The sequence below is a fragment of the Colias croceus genome, chromosome 20 (genome assembly GCF_905220415.1).
Source record: "Colias croceus chromosome 20, ilColCroc2.1".
NCBI lineage: Eukaryota > Metazoa > Arthropoda > Insecta > Lepidoptera > Pieridae > Colias > Colias croceus.
Genome location: NC_059556.1, coordinates 5,705,701 through 5,725,210, shown reverse-complemented (window position 1 = coordinate 5,725,210; position 19,510 = coordinate 5,705,701). Strand labels below are relative to the sequence as shown.

At 31.3% G+C, this 19,510-nt stretch overlaps 3 protein-coding genes across 10 annotated transcripts in view; 2 read left to right on the top strand and 1 right to left on the bottom strand.

The window, feature by feature from the left end:
- The window catches only part of LOC123700808, a 535,837-nt gene that overhangs the window by 104,900 nt on the left and 411,427 nt on the right, over positions 1–19,510 (top strand). The window lies entirely within an intron of this gene.
- On the top strand, positions 1,728–5,312 carry LOC123700800. Of its 2 annotated transcripts, XM_045648139.1 has the most exons (4): positions 1,728–1,772; positions 2,898–2,933; positions 3,182–3,320; positions 4,120–5,312. In XM_045648139.1, exons 3-4 carry the CDS (start codon positions 3,200–3,202, stop codon positions 5,238–5,240), a joined length of 1,242 nt encoding a protein of 413 aa, XP_045504095.1. In that variant the 5' UTR covers positions 1,728–1,772; positions 2,898–2,933; positions 3,182–3,199; the 3' UTR covers positions 5,241–5,312. The 2 variants fall into 2 exon arrangements, with proteins under 2 accessions (XP_045504095.1, XP_045504096.1); XM_045648140.1 differs by lacking the exons at positions 1,728–1,772; positions 2,898–2,933 and adding an exon at positions 3,018–3,073.
- LOC123700791 (facilitated trehalose transporter Tret1-like) overlaps positions 5,770–19,510 on the bottom strand; it is a 54,863-nt gene continuing 41,122 nt past the window's right edge. For all 7 annotated transcript variants that reach the window (XM_045648120.1, XM_045648121.1, XM_045648122.1 and 4 more), the window contains exons 3-8: positions 18,732–18,867; positions 16,595–16,823; positions 9,886–10,042; positions 7,425–7,817; positions 6,818–7,104; positions 5,770–6,282 (exon numbers count right to left, since the gene is read on the bottom strand). In XM_045648120.1, coding sequence (XP_045504076.1) covers positions 5,970–6,282; positions 6,818–7,104; positions 7,425–7,817; positions 9,886–10,042; positions 16,595–16,823; positions 18,732–18,867 — 1,515 coding nt within the window. In that variant the 3' untranslated portion in view covers positions 5,770–5,969. The remainder of the gene's footprint in view (positions 6,283–6,817; positions 7,105–7,424; positions 7,818–9,885; positions 10,043–16,594; positions 16,824–18,731; positions 18,868–19,510) is intronic.

The window sequence follows — 19,510 nt, the reverse complement described above, 5'->3', positions numbered from 1 at the left end:
TATAAGTTTCGTTTTTTCACAGCTTCAAGGGACCGTAAACTTGAGTACCTACCTATTCAGTATAAATTTCAGCTTCAGATACCTCCACGTATTGCTGAGAAAAAGGGTCTTGACAGATAGACTGATAGACGCGTGATCCTTTATGAGTTTAAGGGTTCCTTTTTTTATTTTTGAAGTTCGGAACCTTAAAAAGACGAAACACAATACGTCGCTGGAGGCGCTAGAGTAGCCTTATCATGAATTCATGAACGACAGTGGCGCCACATTTAGTAATTAATGTTGGTGGTTGGTGGTGGTAATTTTTGATCACAATATTATATAGGTACAATTTATACCGAAACAAATATGTGCAGCTCTCAATTTTAACTTTGGTCTGGAAATTCCGTTGGCTTCTTTTTCGTAATGAAAAATTTATCAATCTTGAAATGAAAACTAGGCGGAGGCATTACGCATTGCCGGAAAGTCAGTTTGAGGTTGAGTCAATCTACTCTGAAGTGTACCTTAGTCTTAATGTTAAGAAATAAATAAATAACCCATATAATTTGAACTATAATAGTAGGTACCTAATAAAAATCAAACATAATATTATCACCGGCTATTTAAATTGAATGAATCAGATTTATTGTTCTACTTATCCTTTGTTTAGTTTATACTTTCTTTACGTGTGATATGAAATAATATGATTCAGAGAAGATAATAAAATAAACACATCTACTCTTCTAGGAAATGACTTAATATGTAATATGTATATTCTTAGCACGGTCTATTTTCTTATGGATTTTCTTAATAACATGTAGATGATATTATTCTAGGAAAATGTTACGGTCGAAATTTTATATTTATTATAATATTATGAATAAGATATGTTACTAGACATTAAACTATTCAAGTACTATACAGAAGATAATTATAATTAGGTAATTATTATCGGTGATATATCGACTATTTTCAAGATAACAAAATTATAGTTATCCTCGATTGCACTTCAAGTCTTGTATCGGTAAATTGAGAAATATCATAATATGAAGAGTAATAATCGATAAATTAAGTTTTCGAATGAATAGGAATCTACTGATATTTTCAAGTGATTTTTTTTTTAATTGATTTCATTGGTTATCTATGCTTTTCTGAAAAATGACGTAAAAGATAAACATTACTTATGGGTGCGTGTGGTACGACGTGTATACCTTTGTACCTTTTCTATGTAGGTTTTCTTTCCTTATATCCTAAGAGAAAGAGTAAAATATATTAATGGGTATAATTTAATAATTTTAAATAAACTTCAAGAAGAACTAAATTATTAACCGAACCATACCTTTTTCATTATTATTCCCATATTATGGTTATGTTGGTTATATATTATGGTTAGGACGTTTCAATTTCGCAAAATTTATTTCCATCAGTCGATTTCGACACTTATTTTATTATTTTCAAGTCATAAAACTTAAACAATTCTAGCATTGTTTTTAAACATAACGTAGAAATGACTTGTAACAAATAGAAATGTTTCATATTTTGATATTTGGTAAGTAATTATATTATCTACAGTATAATGCTTTGGCTTGTGACTGGATAAATAATATTAAATATGTTTTTTTATCTTACCTACAACATAAAATTTTTAAAATTTCCATCACTACTAGTGGAATACTATGATTTACGAATCTATGGCAGTCTTGGCTATGAAGTATAACAGAGACGCAATAAATAATAAAAAATAATCTTCTCTTTCAGCGCTACTATTGCACTGGTCCGAACAACATTTATCTTACGTATGTAATTACATTATTTTGTGAATTATTTTGTATGAAATATAGAAAACTGTTGCTTTTTTATGACTGACTTATAAAAAATAATTTAAAATCGTCAAGGTGCACGAAATTCTTCTTTTATTATTTATTTTAACAAGCTGTGTTCACAAATTCACTTGGTTTGAAAATATCAAACTGAATTTCTATTTTCTACGTATAATTATATAACTCTTTGTTTCTTCTACATATTTAGATACTAGATATTAATAGTACCTACCTATAGTTGATGAATTAAAATAGAAACAAATACTTTTAAAATTATTTGATTACAGACTTAATTGATAGGACCTCTTCCTTAACTAAAGTTGACTACAGCAACAAATACAAAATACATACCTGTATAATATTTTTTATTAAATTTCTGTTTTATTGAACCTTCATAAAATACAAATTCATAAAAATGAGGTTCTTTATTATTATGAAATAAATGGAACCCTTTTTTCGTAGAACGCATTCTTTTGCATATTAAAATCCATATTAGGATTGAATAAATAAAGAATAAACGCTGAAAACATTACGCTATTGCATGTTTGGGTACTCCTATAAAAAGTTTCTGATTGAATTATTTCAACACACTAACTACACTCTTTACTCATTTAAGACACGAAATTGAAGTTAAGGAACGATTGAATAATAATAATCAGCAGAAGTGTTTGCCCAAAACCTAATAACGCGAAACCGTTCCGCTTCCTTTAAGAGTCATTTTTTTAGTTTTTTACCCTATTATGTCGTTTTTTCAATCTGATGTCTAAATTGTTTACAGCTGATCTGTGTGCACAAAGGTATGATAAATGGCTGATCATCATTAGTGCATTCTATCTTCACGGGACCTTTTCTGTTTATAATAATCGTAAACAGAATCTGTATGGTATATGATGTGAATAAATGGTATCGTTATTGTAGAGCTATTTTCATATAGAATGAAATGATGATGAATGATTTTAGCAGGTGTGAAATGTATCCATGTAATTAAAGAATGCTACTTATTTAAATACGATTGCACAGCTGTTTAAACACATTACATGGCTCATGAACTAAGACTGTACAATGTTTAGCATAAGTACATTTAAATTTTTACATTGTCAGGTATTATCTGCAGAACGTATTGTTTCAAACACGTAGGTAGGTACTCAATCTATAAAATTCTTTTGAAATTTTCATACACAAAGAAATAGCTTTTTATGTCCTCACGTTTGCAGCAATTTGTTCAGTTGTATTTGCATCATTAAGAATTTAGTACGAGAAATCTCTTATGTAAATCGGTAACTAACACGATACCCCTATGTTAATTGTAAAAGCAAAACTTCTATCAAGGTTGATAGAAGTTGTTGATGATAAAAGAAATTATAAAATATTTCTTTCTGATTCAGCCCGTCAACTACTGCAACATGGCGTCTACGTGTATCCACGATAGTAGAATGGTCTGCGCAACATCACCTGATGGCTGCACTCGCCGCAGCTTCCTGGACCAGTGTGACATGTATGAATATAACTGCGACTATGGAACACGTATGTGATTCAGTAACATTCAAAAGAGCATGTCTGGCGGTGTCAGAAGTGAAACTTCTTTGGCAAGTTTCAAAAATACCAAAATCATCGCCTTACTCCATGACGTGAGGGTATTGCCATGACGCGACCTTGAAATTTTATTCTCAACGCGCATAAAAAAGTTTCACTTCAAAATAAAAATCATAATTATTGAACATTACACAAAATATACATCCCAGACTCCTAATATAGCTTTCGCTGTACTAAAATGTAAAATAGTTGAATAGATTAGAATAAGTATAAAAATTAGATAGAAAGACAAAAAGTTATTGAAACCTAATAAAATTTTGTATTCTTATTGAAACAGCTGCGGTCTGTGAATGTTTTTTTGGTTATTTCCTTGACTTTATAGTGCATATTCTAGGATTTCTAGTACTTATGGCCAATGAACAAAGAAATATTAGAATTAAAATTAATATTTAAGTTTATTTACTATCTATGAGGGAGTAAAACTAGATTAGGTATAATAATTTATAGATATTTATTATTTAGTCTTTAATATGTTTTATATTCTCTTTCAGAGTACATGACAAAAGTTAACAGCCAATGTATTACCGGTGTGCAAGATTTTACATGCTAGTTTATCAATTATTATTTGAAATATTATCAAATAAAGATTTCAAAATTCTAAACTAGTTTTACTCCACGTTGGTTTTCAGTAATTTGCTCCTTACTTGCTTATTGCCATATTGCTTTTTATCCGAAATGACTTCCCTTGAATATGTTGTATTATCTTATTGGAAAAAGATTATATTTTCAGGATATCAGGAAACATACATACTGTTCTGTGCTAGTTACATGGGATCGTCTTCTTTCACCTCAAAGGACTTACCACAAACAACAACCCACAATGATGGTATTAAAAATGAGACACAAATATTAAACAAAACTCTTACAAATATGACTGATTGTACTTGTAATGAAACCAAAACTGATCATGATGACAGTAAAATAAGAACTACTAATTCTTCCATGGAAGATAAAGCCAAAAGTACTGAACAATTTACTAACGTCACACAGAGATATACTATAACAAATTCTGACTTTCAAGTTAGTTCAAAAACATCGGCTTCTGTGAAGTCTAAGTATATAAGTGCACATACTATAACACAACCTATACTTATCAAGAAGAATGAAAGTAACATGGTAAATGCTATTGAGCTATTCTGTTGTAATAGACCAAGAACATGGGAAACCACAACAGAAAACATAGCAACAATACCTTATTATTTATCTGTCAGTAATTCAGATAAAGCAATACCTTACAAACGCAAAACGAAATCGATCCTACAGACAGAATTTAAAAACATAACCTTAAAAGATTCGTATACATTTCCAACAACAAATAGTTCTAAGACCGCTAAAGATCTTCCACATTCTTCACGAAAAAAAAATGTGACTACGACGAAGTATATAAAAATGACGCCAAAAAATATTATGTTGACAGAACACCTACATCCAAGTTCAACGAATGTAAAAAGCAAACCCAATATTGGTTTGAACAATTGTAATCGCCCTAAAACGTGGGATACGACTTTAGAACTACTTAACAAGTGGCCTATAACTAACGCATTCGATGAAATATCTGCAGCAAACACACAGCCTCTAAGTTCAGATAGAGATACGGTTACAACAAATGCATTATCACATACAGATGTCATTTATTCTTCTAAATTTCAAAGTACTTCAGTTACTAGAAGCACACTTGAGAACCTTACAGATCGCACGAAAAGATCAACTTTATACAAGGATCATATAGAGCTGAAAAAACGTAAACAAATTAAAATTTCAAGCTCATCTTGTAAGACAAAATGTCAAAGACCACATTCATGGATTACTACAACCAAGAAAGGAATGAGGATAAATAAAAATTATATTTAACGAAGAAAATGAAACCCTGAAAATGTTGAAGTTTTGACTTAGGTACATACAAATAAAATAAATAAAATATGATTTTCTTGTTTTACTTATAAAAAAGTTGAACTTTAAAGTGAATAACACAATAACACGTCTTGATTTTAATAAAAAATAACTTTCCTACTTAGCAATACAATAATACTAATCTACTAGTTTAATTCTATTTTTACAGAATTCCAAGAAAATGACTGCAAAGAAGAAGTCAGCACTAAGTCTGAAATTGATGCTTTACATCACATAAAAAGTACTGCAGAACCAAACGTGGATGATGAAGAAATAGAAATACTATCCGAAACAGATGATGAAAAGCTCAAACTAGATTTAAAAGTAACAAAAAAAGGCCATGATCATAAACATGGATTTGGATCTCACTGTGGCAGACCCTCTACATGGGCCACAACCAAAAAAGGAGAAACACGTGATTTCTTCAGAGTTTTAAAAGATAGAATAGTAATAAATTATTGAGGATATGGACAAAATGAATACACAACAGTTATAAAAATATAATGTATTTATTATCAGTTAACAATAACTTATGAACACTTATTTTCTTAATTAAACTAAATTGTATCTAATTTATTTAGGTAACAACTAACATAGCTTCAATGTACAATTATTAATTACTTACATACCTATTATACCAAAAAATTAAGAAAAATTCGTGCACGGCAATTCATCATAAAATTGAGGTAGTTATTTGACTAGCATAGGTTTATCAACATCGTTATTGATGCAAGTTTTCTTTCGGAAGGCATTTATCAAAAAATCGTCAGCAAATATTTTCTGCTTGCCTTTATAATAGGCTTCTATTTCTACTAATGTCTTTCTCTCTGTTTCTGGCAAATAGAAATAAAGGTAGAACGTTCCGATGATACCAACTATTCCATAGAACGAGAATGTTCCACTTAGATGGAAGTTTGCTTCTAAATTGTAATTAGTTTTCGCTGCGATGAAGGTTATAGTGTAGCTGAAGGCAGCAGCTAAACCTGTTGCTAAGCCTCGGCTCCTAAAAAAATAATATGTTTTTAATTAAATTAATTATAAATACTTTTACTATGAACTAATTGAGATTAAGTCAGAGTTCTGTTATGACTACGCATCCTAGGAGATAATCATTTTAAGATATAAATTTATATTGTTGGACTGCCTCCGCGACAGAGTGCTCAACGCCCGATCGTAGATCCGAGGGGACCTGGGTTCGGCTCCCGGGGACTAACAAAAAAATATAAGTCTGGCAGGACACAGAAGGAACAGTCAACAGATGTATATAATGCAACTGCTCTATGCCCTACAATATATCGGGAATCACGCTCTGAGCGTAACTCCATCTTGATAAAACATAACATTTTTTATTGATAAACCCCTCTACGTTCACGTTTATGATAAAGTTGAGCTAAAGTGACTATCACATTAAAAATACGTATGGTTATGTTACAAATTATAAATGCTTCTTTGAAAAGGAGAGCTAATAGTCAAACAGGTAACTCAATATAGGTACCTAATAAAATAAAAAAATACCTACGATAGTAATTATTTCTTACCTAAATGGGAAGACCTCTGACAGAAGCACCCATGGTATTCCCAAACTGCTGAACGACACCAACATCATAAATAGAAATACTGGCAGGAGTTCCTTCTTATCCGGGAACGTGCTAGCTTCATACGAGAACACATTTGCTGGAAGACTTGTACGTGCGTATAGACTTATAGCTAAGCTGCAGAGTGCTGTAGCAAATAGGGACGATAAGACTAATTTTCGTTTTCCTATTATCTTAACTATCGCTGCGGAGAGGAGATTCATCACAATAAATACAACGCCAATGACGACCTGAAATGAAAAATTGGTTGATGTAAATAATGTGAAAAAGGAAAGGTTATTAGGATTTATTTTCGGTTCAGAAACCTCGGCGAAATCGGTGTACATATATAAAAATATACCGGTCGAATTGAGAACCTCCTTATAGAAATACTTAGTATTCTTATAATGTTGCACTATAATTATACTATGATAATAAAGGAATCTCTAACATTTGAATGGAAATTATATGCAATGCAACGATGATATCATATTAATTAAACAAAACCTACAATAAGCACACCAGATCAATTGAATAATTTTTATTGTTAAATGTATTTATTTATACTTACGACAATAGTTTTAGGGTCAAATTTCATTCCTAAGGCCCTGCATACGTTTACCATATTCGGTCGCACGGGTAGCAAGCCGCTCAGTGTGAAGAAAAAGAAATACGCCATGACAAGAGTAAAAGGCCTCATCGTCTCCTTTACAAAGAATACGTATTTAAACTTCAACACGATCCTCTTGAAAATATTGCAATTCTTATGTTCACAAGGATCTAAGTCTGATCGCCTTTCTTTGACGCAAATAACGCACTGCTGTAGAATATCATTGTATTGTACGAGCTGGTCGAATTCCTCTTTCACGTCTTCAGGTTGGGCCCAGCCACGAAGACGGCACAGTGAACGGAGAGCTTCTTTCTGGCGACCCTTGGACATCAGCCAAATTGGAGTTTCAGGGACCTGAAAAAGTAGTTTGCATTTAAGTTTGTTAACAAAATTATAGTGCCTAAAACAATGCTGCGATGTCACTCTTGTCAAAATTTTAAATGTTTGGGCATCACCCTCGTTGACCCGGGATAAAAAAGTTACTTATGAGTCGAGTAGTTTTTTTTAATTTAATCGGCATTAACAAATGATCAAACCTTTCCTCTTTATATTATTTGTGTTAAAAATATGTAAACAAAAAAGGTTTCTGCTTTTTTGTTGTTTTCGTTTTATTATACCGTATTAAAATAACCACCTGCCGCTTATTCTAATAGACATGTTTGTTGTCTGTTTGTTTGTCAGAGGTAGAACTCATATTATAATGATATAGGTAGTAAAGACTAAAGTTGCAGAATCTAAATAGGTAGTCAGTAATATTAGAATTCATAATGTTTACTGTAAATAGTGCTCTGTTGTTTATAATGTAAAATTACTTAAATTCTCCTTACAGCTAGATAATATGAGGACAAATGTTTAAATACTTCGCATTAAATTCCTTGATTCTTCTATTCTACATATTGACTATATCATCATAATACATATTGACTATATCATCATAAATCTAAACCGATTAAAATAGATAACAGTCCCTTTAATTCTATAACGGGCCTTGAAAGTACCAAATTTATAGCAATCATCATATTATAATGAAGTGTTATTTGGAAATAGATAATGTTTAGATAGTTTTTAAAACCCTTACAAGGTCGGCTGGTTTTGAAACACTGAATCTAATAGATTATCTGTCAACCGACCTTAGATTAAACAAAGTGGATTTTTATGTTATCTACAAAGACGGTACATTTTTATAGATTAAATTATACGGATTGGATGTTAATTTTGTTACAAACTATGATAAACCGAATAGACCAAAGTGACGGGCAATATATTTTTTTTTTGTTAATGTTGAAAGATCTCCAACGGTTCCTTCTTATACAGTTCCATGTTTATATAAATACGGAAGCATAAAAATGTAAAAAATAATGGAAATGATGTTACAGGAAAAAGTGCAACCACAATAAAACGTATTTAAATAGTTGTTGTTTATATTGTTTGTTCAAATATGCATATTGCATAGATTAGCAACAACTTTATGTTAAAAATCTACTAAAACAAACATTTTTTATTTGAAAGGTTAATGCGATAAAAAATACCACTTCCCCTAATGGAATATTTATTTTATCATGTAGATTCTAGCATGTTGCAACATTTTGAAAAACGTCATAATATACTATGACTATTGGAACATGGTTTTGGAATAACCACTTTTTTAAGCACAAATAATAATTATATCACAATAATTAGGTCTTTGTATATAATTTCTATTATAGCCGCCCTTTGTATTAGTATACGAATAATACGGTCTAAAATTAATTTCTGGCCTTTACTAGCCACTTGCAAGTTGAAGACTCATTCTAACTAATATTGTACCTAAGCTCTAACATAATTTCAGAGGTTATTGTCCATACATTTAAATTCGTTTTTTCTTTCGTCGCGTCCTTGAAGTTGGGCTTAAAATAAAACAATGGAGTGTCCATGTTTGAAACTATCTAAAAAGTGGCTAAAACGGGTTTGACGGGTGATACGACTTCCCCTAAAAAAAGGTTAATGTGGACTCATCTAGCGGTTTGGTTATCTTTTTATGTTAGGAATTGTGAGGAATTTACCTGAGAACGTTTCGACTCGTTAAATTAACATAGCTATCGCTATCACAGTGGTGTTTATTTAGATCTGTTTTTTTTTTAACATTATTTGAATCATAGACGAGCTATTTTATTCGTAATGTATATAGTTTCCGGTTGGTATTTCTAATGTGGTATAAAAATAACACAAAACGTAACATAAAAATGTAAATGTTGAATCCAATAATCTACATAAAGAAAAATATTGCCATTAATGAAACAAAATCATACATGGACATTAAGCAAATTCCGAACATTATGCGTCACAATCTAGTCACACTATTCAGATTAACCTATAATAAAATACACATTTATAGAAAACTTGATTCAGGAATTTAGTATCGAAATAAATAATCAATACTCACGAATAACACTAAAAGCATTGTGGCGATAGGTATAGTCAGCGACACAAGTGCTGCCTGTCTCCAAGTCAGCACTGTTCCAAGAAGATATGCGATGAACATACCCGTAGAGGTGAAACAGTTGGTCAACGTTGTAAGGATACCACGTACCGAAGGATCACTGAAAACAAGTATCATACAAAGAACATATCATAAAGAAATAAACGTTTATTTTGCAAACACGAACAATAATTAAAAAATCACAAGTATATATAGGTATTATATATACTATAAGTACATATTACTAATTATATACGGAAATAATAAAAAAGTGTGGATTTGTGAGCCCATACTTCAGTCACTCAGAATAGTACCTAGTAGGCTATAACTCCTCAGCATCGATTTTCAGTGTCACATCAGCATAAAGTTAAAAAGAAAGACATCAGTCACCACCATTTGCTAAACCAGGTACATCCACTAAATACCTATGTTGAAAGTAAATTTCAACATTTAATTAAGATATTAATCGCAATAAGTGGAGGAAATTTACTATTAAATATTGCAATATTTCTTACGTGTAGTTAACGTTTAAGCCTAGATTATGAAACAGTAATTACACGATTAAAATATCTCTAGCAATTTGTCACCTTCTTACTACCATAAATGTCGGAGTAAAAACTAATACCAAAGACCAAGAAAGCTCTAGTAATTATTTATTTACACGTAAATATGTAATGTAGGACGTAACAGATACTTGTACGGACTAATGCCTCTACGATCTAAGTAATTAGAAACTAGCAAAGCAATAAAATATATTTGTGAAGAAGAACATCGTTTTTATAGAATCCCGATGAACAGGGTTTGTAAAGGTGTTCATTTTATGTAGTTTTTATACATCTGTTAAAAGGAAGCAGCTGTGAACAGACTTATTCAACCAAAGAAACTGTGATATAAGTGAATGGATATAATATACTATACTAGCTTACCGCCCACGGCTTCAGCCGCTTTGTCTAAAAGCTAATAAATGATAGATTAAAATCTTCCTCTTGAATCACACTAGGTATCTTTTAAAAAAACGCATCAAAATCCGTTGCGTAGTTTTAAAGATTCAAGCATACAAAGGGACATAGGGACAGAGAAAGCGACTTTGTTTTATACTATGTAGTATATGATGTAGTATCTACCAGTAGGTATTTACATATTGATGAAGTCATATTACATCAAAGATCTGCTTGTAAATAAGGTACCTATTATAAACAAACTTTGATTTCTAGTAAAAAGAAAATTGGCCTATAATCAGATCGTAGAAGTAATTAGTAACTAAAAAGTAAGATGTGGGCCGGTTAGGAGCGGCTTGAAGTTAAATAGAATAATAATTAAGTACATTCCTTCCATTCCATAAACTTTTAATGTTACCTTCCTATATCTTATACTATAAATAGTTGTGTTGGAAACACACATTTCATCATACTTTTGAAAAGTAGCTGGCAGTTTTTTTTTGTTTATCCTGACATTATGAAATAAATATTTCGTGTCGTGTTGTATAACAATAGACATAAAGTTATTTTTTGACACCTTATCTTTTTTAATAAGAAATAACTAAATAATATGGAACATAACTGATGAATTTTAGTAGTGTGTAAGTGCAAGTGATTAGTAATTAGTAGTTTTAAAATATGTTAGTAATAGTCGGATAATATTATATGAACAAGGTGATTAACAGAGTGGATTAATCATTGATAGTAATCTTAAATAGAATATCTGTCAATCAATATAAAAGATATCTAGAAACAGGCCTTTAAATTTATACATTTTTTATCTACATCTAGGAACACTTCTAAACGGCATGATGATGAATTTATAACTAGAATATGTATTTTATTATTAAACATCATATTAAAGGTGGAGATACATGTAATAGATAAGCTTATGACATGTATTTTAGACGTAAAGCTGTGATTCTCATCTTCCATTAGATTTTCCCTATCTTCTCTTTAAATCTTACTACTACATGTCGAGAACAAGTCCTGACTAATATCTAAAGGCCAATCTTAGATTACAAAATAAAGTACAGATGGAGCATGACAACCGCCCGTCGCCCTTGTCAAAGAAAATACGAAATCAAAAACAAATACGTCGCTGCACCAGTGCTATAGCGCATATAGTGTCATGCAATACGTCAAAAAGGGTTTGCAATTTTAGTAAAAAAATGCCGTCTTGTGATAATAAAACGCTGTAAAATTTGTTCCCGAAAACAAAAAAAAAGATGAAACATCGTTTCACAGGTTTTCTGTAGATTATTTGGCTGATTTATTTCTTTAATACGAATAATAATTTTACAGATATGAAGGAATACAAAACTTCAACGTATGTTGCCAGTATTTTGAAAATGAATTTGCCATTTTTATAGGTAAAACCACAGGTAAAACGGTAAAATCCTACCAAATGTTCAATCTGGGTTTCGAGCGAAGCATGGCACAGCTACAGCTTTAGCACACGTAACTGATGATGTCATATCAGACAGTGATAATGGGATGGGTAGTATTATGATTTTATTGGACTTCACTCGTGCGTTTGACTCCATCGATAAGGAACTTTTGTTAGCCAAATTAAAGTACTACGGTGTTAATCCAAATGCTAGTGGTTGGTTCAGATCCTATCTATCTGATAGAAAACAGTTTGTTGTCACCGAAAAGGAAGGAAGTTTAAATTATTCAAGAACTGAGCCAACTCCGCGTGGTTGTCCTCAGGGTTCAATACTCAGTCCGGTTTTATTCACACTGTACACTACTGACCTGATAAAACACATAAAACACTGTAAAGTACACTTGTATGCCGATGACACGCAGTTATATTATCCTATAGACCCCAAAAATTCAATAATCACAGAGCGTCAAATTAACGAAGATTTAAAACGGGTGTCATTATGGGCTAAACAGAATGCTTTGGTACTTAATGGATCCAAATCCAAATACATTGTATTAGGTACAAAAAATCAAATAAAAAAAATAAAAAATCTTAATTTGGAAATAAAGATCGATAATAAACAGTTAGTTGAAGTGGATAGGGCTAAGAATCTCGGCATAGTTTTGGATGGACAGCTTAAATATGACGATCATATAAATCTCACTATCAGAAATGCCTTTTACAGATTGAAAGTCTTGTATGGTCTCAGGCAAGATCTATCAGAGCGGTCCAGAATAATGCTTACAGAGTCATTGGTTCTGTCCCACTTTAACTACTGTGATACGATATATGGTCCCCGCTTGTACGCTAAAACTGAGCGAGCAATACAGCGTGTACAGAATGCGTGCGCTCGTTTCTGCTTCGGTATACCAAAGCGTGCACATATCACGCCTTACCTAAATAGCCGAAGGATCCTAAAGATGGCCGGTCGTAGACAGTTACATCTAGCAGGCCTGGTACATAGATTGGTACACACTGGAGTTCCTGTCTACCTCTATGAAAAATTGAAATGGACCCAGGAGTACCATGGTAAGAATACAAGAGGTAGAAGTAGCAATGCATTGGTAATACCGAAGCACCATACGTCGGGTTTTAAGGGTGGTTTCAAGTATTCTGCCTCGAAGATTTGGAATGACCTTCCTCCACCCTTGAAACTTAATATGTCATACATATCGTTCAAGCATAAATACAAAATTATACTTTTGAACAAACAAATATCAAACTGGACACCCCAATAAAGCAAAATTGTGGATTGCAAATGTATTTAATATAATATTATATCCTTCTATATATTTATATGTTTTAAGTATATATAAGTAACGAAGTATATACATAGATATGTGTTTATTTTATTTAATATAATCATAATAATGTGTACTTAATTATCTATAAATCTGTTTTAATATATTATTCGTATGTAATTTTTAATAATAACAATGCAAATTATTTTTAGAACTGTAAAGAATGTTTTTTGGTTGGTATTTGTATTTTAATGTAGACTTAGTGAGCCTCGGAAATAAAAACTTACGGGCAGACTGAAAATCAGCGCTGTTCAGGTGTTAAAGCCCGACAGCATGGCTGAGTCTGACCCGATTGCCATGTAAATTCTCTACTTAATTTTTTTAAGTAATGTAAGTAGTTTTTAAGTGTGTGTAACTTAATGTGGCAATAAATATTTTTTCTTTTCTTTTTTCTTTTCTTTAAAATGGTTAAAAGATCTTCAGGGTAATGCTGTTGGATTTTTCGATCGTGAATGTGATTATTTGTATAGTGCACTAAAGGTTCATGATAATTATTAGATTATTTTAATAAGCATAATACATTATTTTGTTACTTTTATAAAGCTTAAAAACGTCATAGTCTTTTTCGCTAGCGATTTAATTTATTTGAACTCCATGATGGATATGATGAAAATAAAATGTCCCGTATTCTCGACTAAAAACTACCGCTATTCGTATTCATATACATATTATGAAAAATAAAAAAAATATATAATTATTATAGTTAATATTGAAACTTTTTTTATGTAATTTATTTAATAAAAAATTGAATACAATTATTTTGTCCATATATAACTTTAGTAGGCAGGTACTTTATGTAATAAAAGAATTTGAATAAAAATTAAAACTTGACTTCTCATTTATGTATATAGCCTACGTCACTACCGCCACTAACATAATAATTCAGATCATTGCAATGAAACCTCACAACTCAAAATCGGTCCAACGGTTTATACTGCAGGGCGTGTCAAAGAAATATTATACATACATATACATAAACTCGAAAAACATAACCCTCTTTTTTCCGTAGTCGGGGAAAAATTTGGGAAATTTTTCAATATCTGGCAACATTACACGCACACAGAAGCACCGTGTACGTACAGTGCAGCGGCGAAATGACAGCACACATAGCTTTATTGAAAATGACGATAAATTATTCGGTTTAGTTCGGCAACGCTCCATCTGTCTTTTATTTTGTAATCTAAGAGGCCAATGAATCTTCTCAAAACTTACGTATGATGCAAGAGCCATAATTTAAAATTGTGATACTAAATCTATCTTCTTCTTCTTAATATATATAAATCTCGTGTCACAATGTTTGTCTTCAATGGACTCCTAAACCACTTAAGCGATTATAATAAAATTCGCACACCATGTGCAGTTCGATCCAACTTGAGAGATAGGATAGGTTTTATCCCGGAAATCCCTCGGGAACTAGAACTATGCGGGTTTTTCTTTGAAAACGCGGGCGAAGCCGCGGGCGGAAAGCTACCTAGTACATATAATAAATCTGTAGAAGGGTCAATTCTGTATATTGAAAATATTGAAAAAATAAATAGCAGGGGGTGTTACTGGATCGATACCAAACCCAAACATGTGATTTAAAAAAATTTTGTCTGTCTGTCTGTCTGTCTGTATGTGAAGACATCACGTGAAAACTAATGGTTCGATTTCGATGAAACTTGGTATAATTATACCTTATTATCCTGGGCGTAAAATAGGATACTTTTTATCCTGGAAAAATACGTAGAAAAAAAATTATCTTAATTTTTCAGTTTTATCCATAGACGTTGTTCTGTAGAACTGCGAACACACGTTGCGTATTATTATAGGTCGAGTCGTAGTTGGTCTTTATAATAAATATTTATAAGATGTCATTGTCAGAGTTACTCAAAATGGAGAAATAAACCATCCACGCGAAGACCGACATCCGCGCGGACGGAGTCGCGGGCGGAAGCTAGTATTTAATAATATTAATAGGGATGATTTTATTCGCCATTATACCTATTATGTAAATGAAAAATCTATTTTTTTATACTACTGACCTATGACAAAGTTGAGAATGTTCATAATACAATGACTCAACAAAAAGGAACTACAAAAATAGGAATAATATTTATTTGATAATGGATTCTAACCTATTAGACACATAACAAGCATAATAAATTTTTATGAGAAACACTGGATTCCAATCGTTTTTTATATATTATGTAAAGTAGTAGGCTCTAGCATAGATAAGAAAATAATCTTCATCAAATCAGTTTACATTTCAAATAAATTAATTATTAGCACGCTTCAAACACGGTATGAAAAAATAACTACCGAGAATTTATAAATTTAGTTAAAACACGAAATTAATAAATGTAGCGTTAAAAACAACAAGTTGTTGACAATAACAAATGATTCACCACATAATCAATGGAAATCTTGTTTAAATATTATAACGATAATACATTTTATTGGGCCAAGGCCGGTTTTAAAGTCGGTGTGAAGCACCATCTATTAATTTCCAACTGGTAAGTATGACTTATACGGGGAATTAATAATTTGATATAGTTATAAATTTTCCACTTGATCAATGAAAGTTTATAGTTAGTTATTAGTTGAAATAGCAACGCTTTTATTAAAAGAAAAAGCGTTAGTCACACATTGCCTAAGCACATTGCATTGTCCTAATACAAGTTTTGTTTTCGATTCAATTTGACTATAGCCGCTTGCTGGCTGTACTAGAATTTACTCTTATTATGTAGGATATGAAAAAATCGTTCACAGTAATCATTGAAAAAAAAACTAGCTTTTCTGCGCGCGGCTTCTCTAACTTTGTAGAAAACTTAACGAATGATATACCTTACTCTTGAATCACAGTATCAACTTATAAAAAACTCTTCAAAATCTGTTACTTAATTTTAAAGATCTACATACAGACACACATATTATGGCGATTTTGTTTAATGTTTTATACTATGTAATTTGGTTACAATTCTTACCTAATTTCACCCACATACGTGACCGAAGGCGCCTCCATGATTCCAGTTCCGATACCCAATAATGCGTTGGCGATGAACAGTGATGGAACGTCCCAAGCAAAGTACATCAACAGCCACGCAATTAAGTGCGGTATGTTTACTAAGAATAGAGCCTTCTTTCGCCCGAAGTAGTCCAGCAGCGGGCCTGAGAATATGCTGCCCAGCGGCTGGCAAAGAAACGCCATGCTACCTGAAATAATAATACTGTAAATGAGTTGGTGCATTCGTTACAGGGATAGATAACTAAATATTTAGATATATATAGAACATTGATATGAGTGTATTTTAAATCCGTGGTGCTGACATTAGAAAATGTTGGTCTAGTCTAATTTCTAAGTTTCAGAATAAAAAAAATTTAAGTCAGTCATACAGAAAATCTGACTATTTATCCTGTTATAACTATGTATGTTATATAATAATCATATTATATTTTAAATCCTTCCCCTATTCTTATTTCATTGAAGGCAATTAAAATAATAATATTATGATTAATGCTTTATTTAAATATCGAGACCCAAAATATATACCTTCGATCTATATAATTTTTGTTCAGTAAACTATTTTATTACTACTAGGAAATTCTACCTACATTATTCACTTTTCATCATCTAAGAGATCATTAAGAGCCTACTCTTTGTAAAAATAAAGATGGATATTGATGAGATACACTCCTCTATGATGAAATCAATTTGTATTGCTTAGACCAATTAAAATTGTAAAATTTTATTATACCATAAAATTTGACACCATAATTCCGTAAAGACTTCTTAACTCATATAAAGTTCAAGATAAAAACCTTTGATTGCCTAATTAATGGTTATTTTTTTATCAAAATCCGTAAATCTACTGGAGACATAAATGGATCGTGAGAAATTAAATATTTAAGTGATTGATTTGAATGTTCTATTTTTATATATTTTTTACGAACTAGCTTAATGCATAGAATCAATTAATTATAATTTATTTCGATGTATCTTCCGATGTGTGTTATTCTTCGATTTAAAGTTAGTAAAAAATCTATTCCACGAATACCATTATAAACCCCTTTGAGATTTATTTCCACCTACTGATTCTATTGTAAACCCTACCCTTTGAGATTTATTTTTATTTAAACAAATGTATCTATACAAAATGCTTAACAACATCATTTTATTAACAGTAGCTTTAAAATGTAATCATACAGTAGCCAAAGTATAATTATATAATAACAGTCATCATTAAGTAAACAAATTCTAAATTATTATTAATAACGTGTAATAACACTAATAAAAATTTATTGGTCATTTACATGGCAGCACTAACTGCGACGAGATAGACATTCAACTAATTTTTTTATTATCGTTAATTTATTATTTATTATTAATGCTCTATAAATTATTACTATGGTTTGTAAGAGTCAACAGATGATTACTTTATTCAATTTAAAAGTATCGTCTACCTATAAAGTTATACATCTTAATATATATAAATCTCGTGTCACAATGTTTGTCCTCAATGGACTCCTAAACCACTTAACCGATTATAATAAAATTCGCACACCGTGTGCAGTTCGATCCAACTTGAGAGATAGGATAGGTTTTATCCCGGAAATCCCTCGGGAACGGGAACTATGCGGGTTTTTCTTTGAAAACGCGGGCGAAGCCGCGGGCGGAAAGCTAGTAATAATATATAATAATATGGTCATAGATTATCAATCGTCTCAGTACCACACTATTCATAACTTTCTACTTTTGACCGTAGAGGTCGTAGTCCGTAGAGATAGAATGTAGTTTCGTAGAACATACCAATGCAAATGATGTGAACACATTACAATTAATATTTATTCATTTAAAATGCATGATAGTCAGACGTCTCTGTATACGTATTTTATTATTTTGAAAGCGTAGACCATTTATATTATAACAGGCATATCCATTGGAATTCATTACCAAATATTACGGTTTGAAAAGTTTTCGATATAAATTAATAATCACGAATAGTATATTATCTTAAAAAACAATCAATTCAAGCTTACGAATAACAAAAATAAATTCAGAAATAATAATATGTTGTCAAGGCAAATTTCATTAAAATAATAGAAAACGATAAAAAAACTTACCGAACCATGACGCTTGTCTTTTGTTGAGTGAGAGTCCCTCCTTAGCATCCAGAACGTCAGGTAGGACCATAGTCACAAAGCTGATAGACATGCCCAAGCCTATGAGTAAAAAGTCCAAGGCGAGGCATGCTAACACCTGAAATATAGAAAAATAATTTTAAACAGGCTGTATATACCTAATTTTCATGAAAATGGGAGTGTTTTTAAATTTTGTTTGATTACACTTATACTACTTCATAAAATTGTCGTTACAAGGTATTTATTAAAGGAACTATCTCAATAATCTTGTTAATGTGTAAATTATTTAGGTATACTTCTCATATGCGAAGGTATGCGTACAGAATGCTATTAATAAGTTATCGAGAAGTCTTGTTAGTAAGGCGTATTTTTTTATTTATTTACGTGTCGCATAATATCTGTTCTTTTTTTGCTTTCGTGTATTTTAAATACTTGCTATTTAATCAACATATTCCATCTTGAGTCGAATTATAGTCGAAAACCAACTCTTGGACGTATAAAAAATATTTTATTTCCATAAAACATGCTTACAAAAATCACTTGTGAATTAAATTAACTATTCAGACCGCTGTAAATTTTCAAACACAATTTGCCTTATCGATGCATTTGTTAAACTAACGTATTGTTAAACGAATCGGTTTAAAAAATTCACACAGAAACGTATTCATAAATACAACTGCCTAGCAAAAACGAAAGGCAATGATGCAAGTAATCAATTCGTTATTACCTACTGTCTTTTAATAGGAGCAAAGTGATGCATT

Coding starts and splice junctions, on each gene's coding strand:
- LOC123700800 (XM_045648139.1), top strand. CDS start 3,200: ATGGCGTCTACGTGTATCCACGATAGTAGAATGGTCTGCGCAACATCA. Junction 3,321..4,119: donor TAACTGCGACTATGGAACAC/GTATGTGATTCA, acceptor TTATATTTTCAG/GATATCAGGAAACATACATA.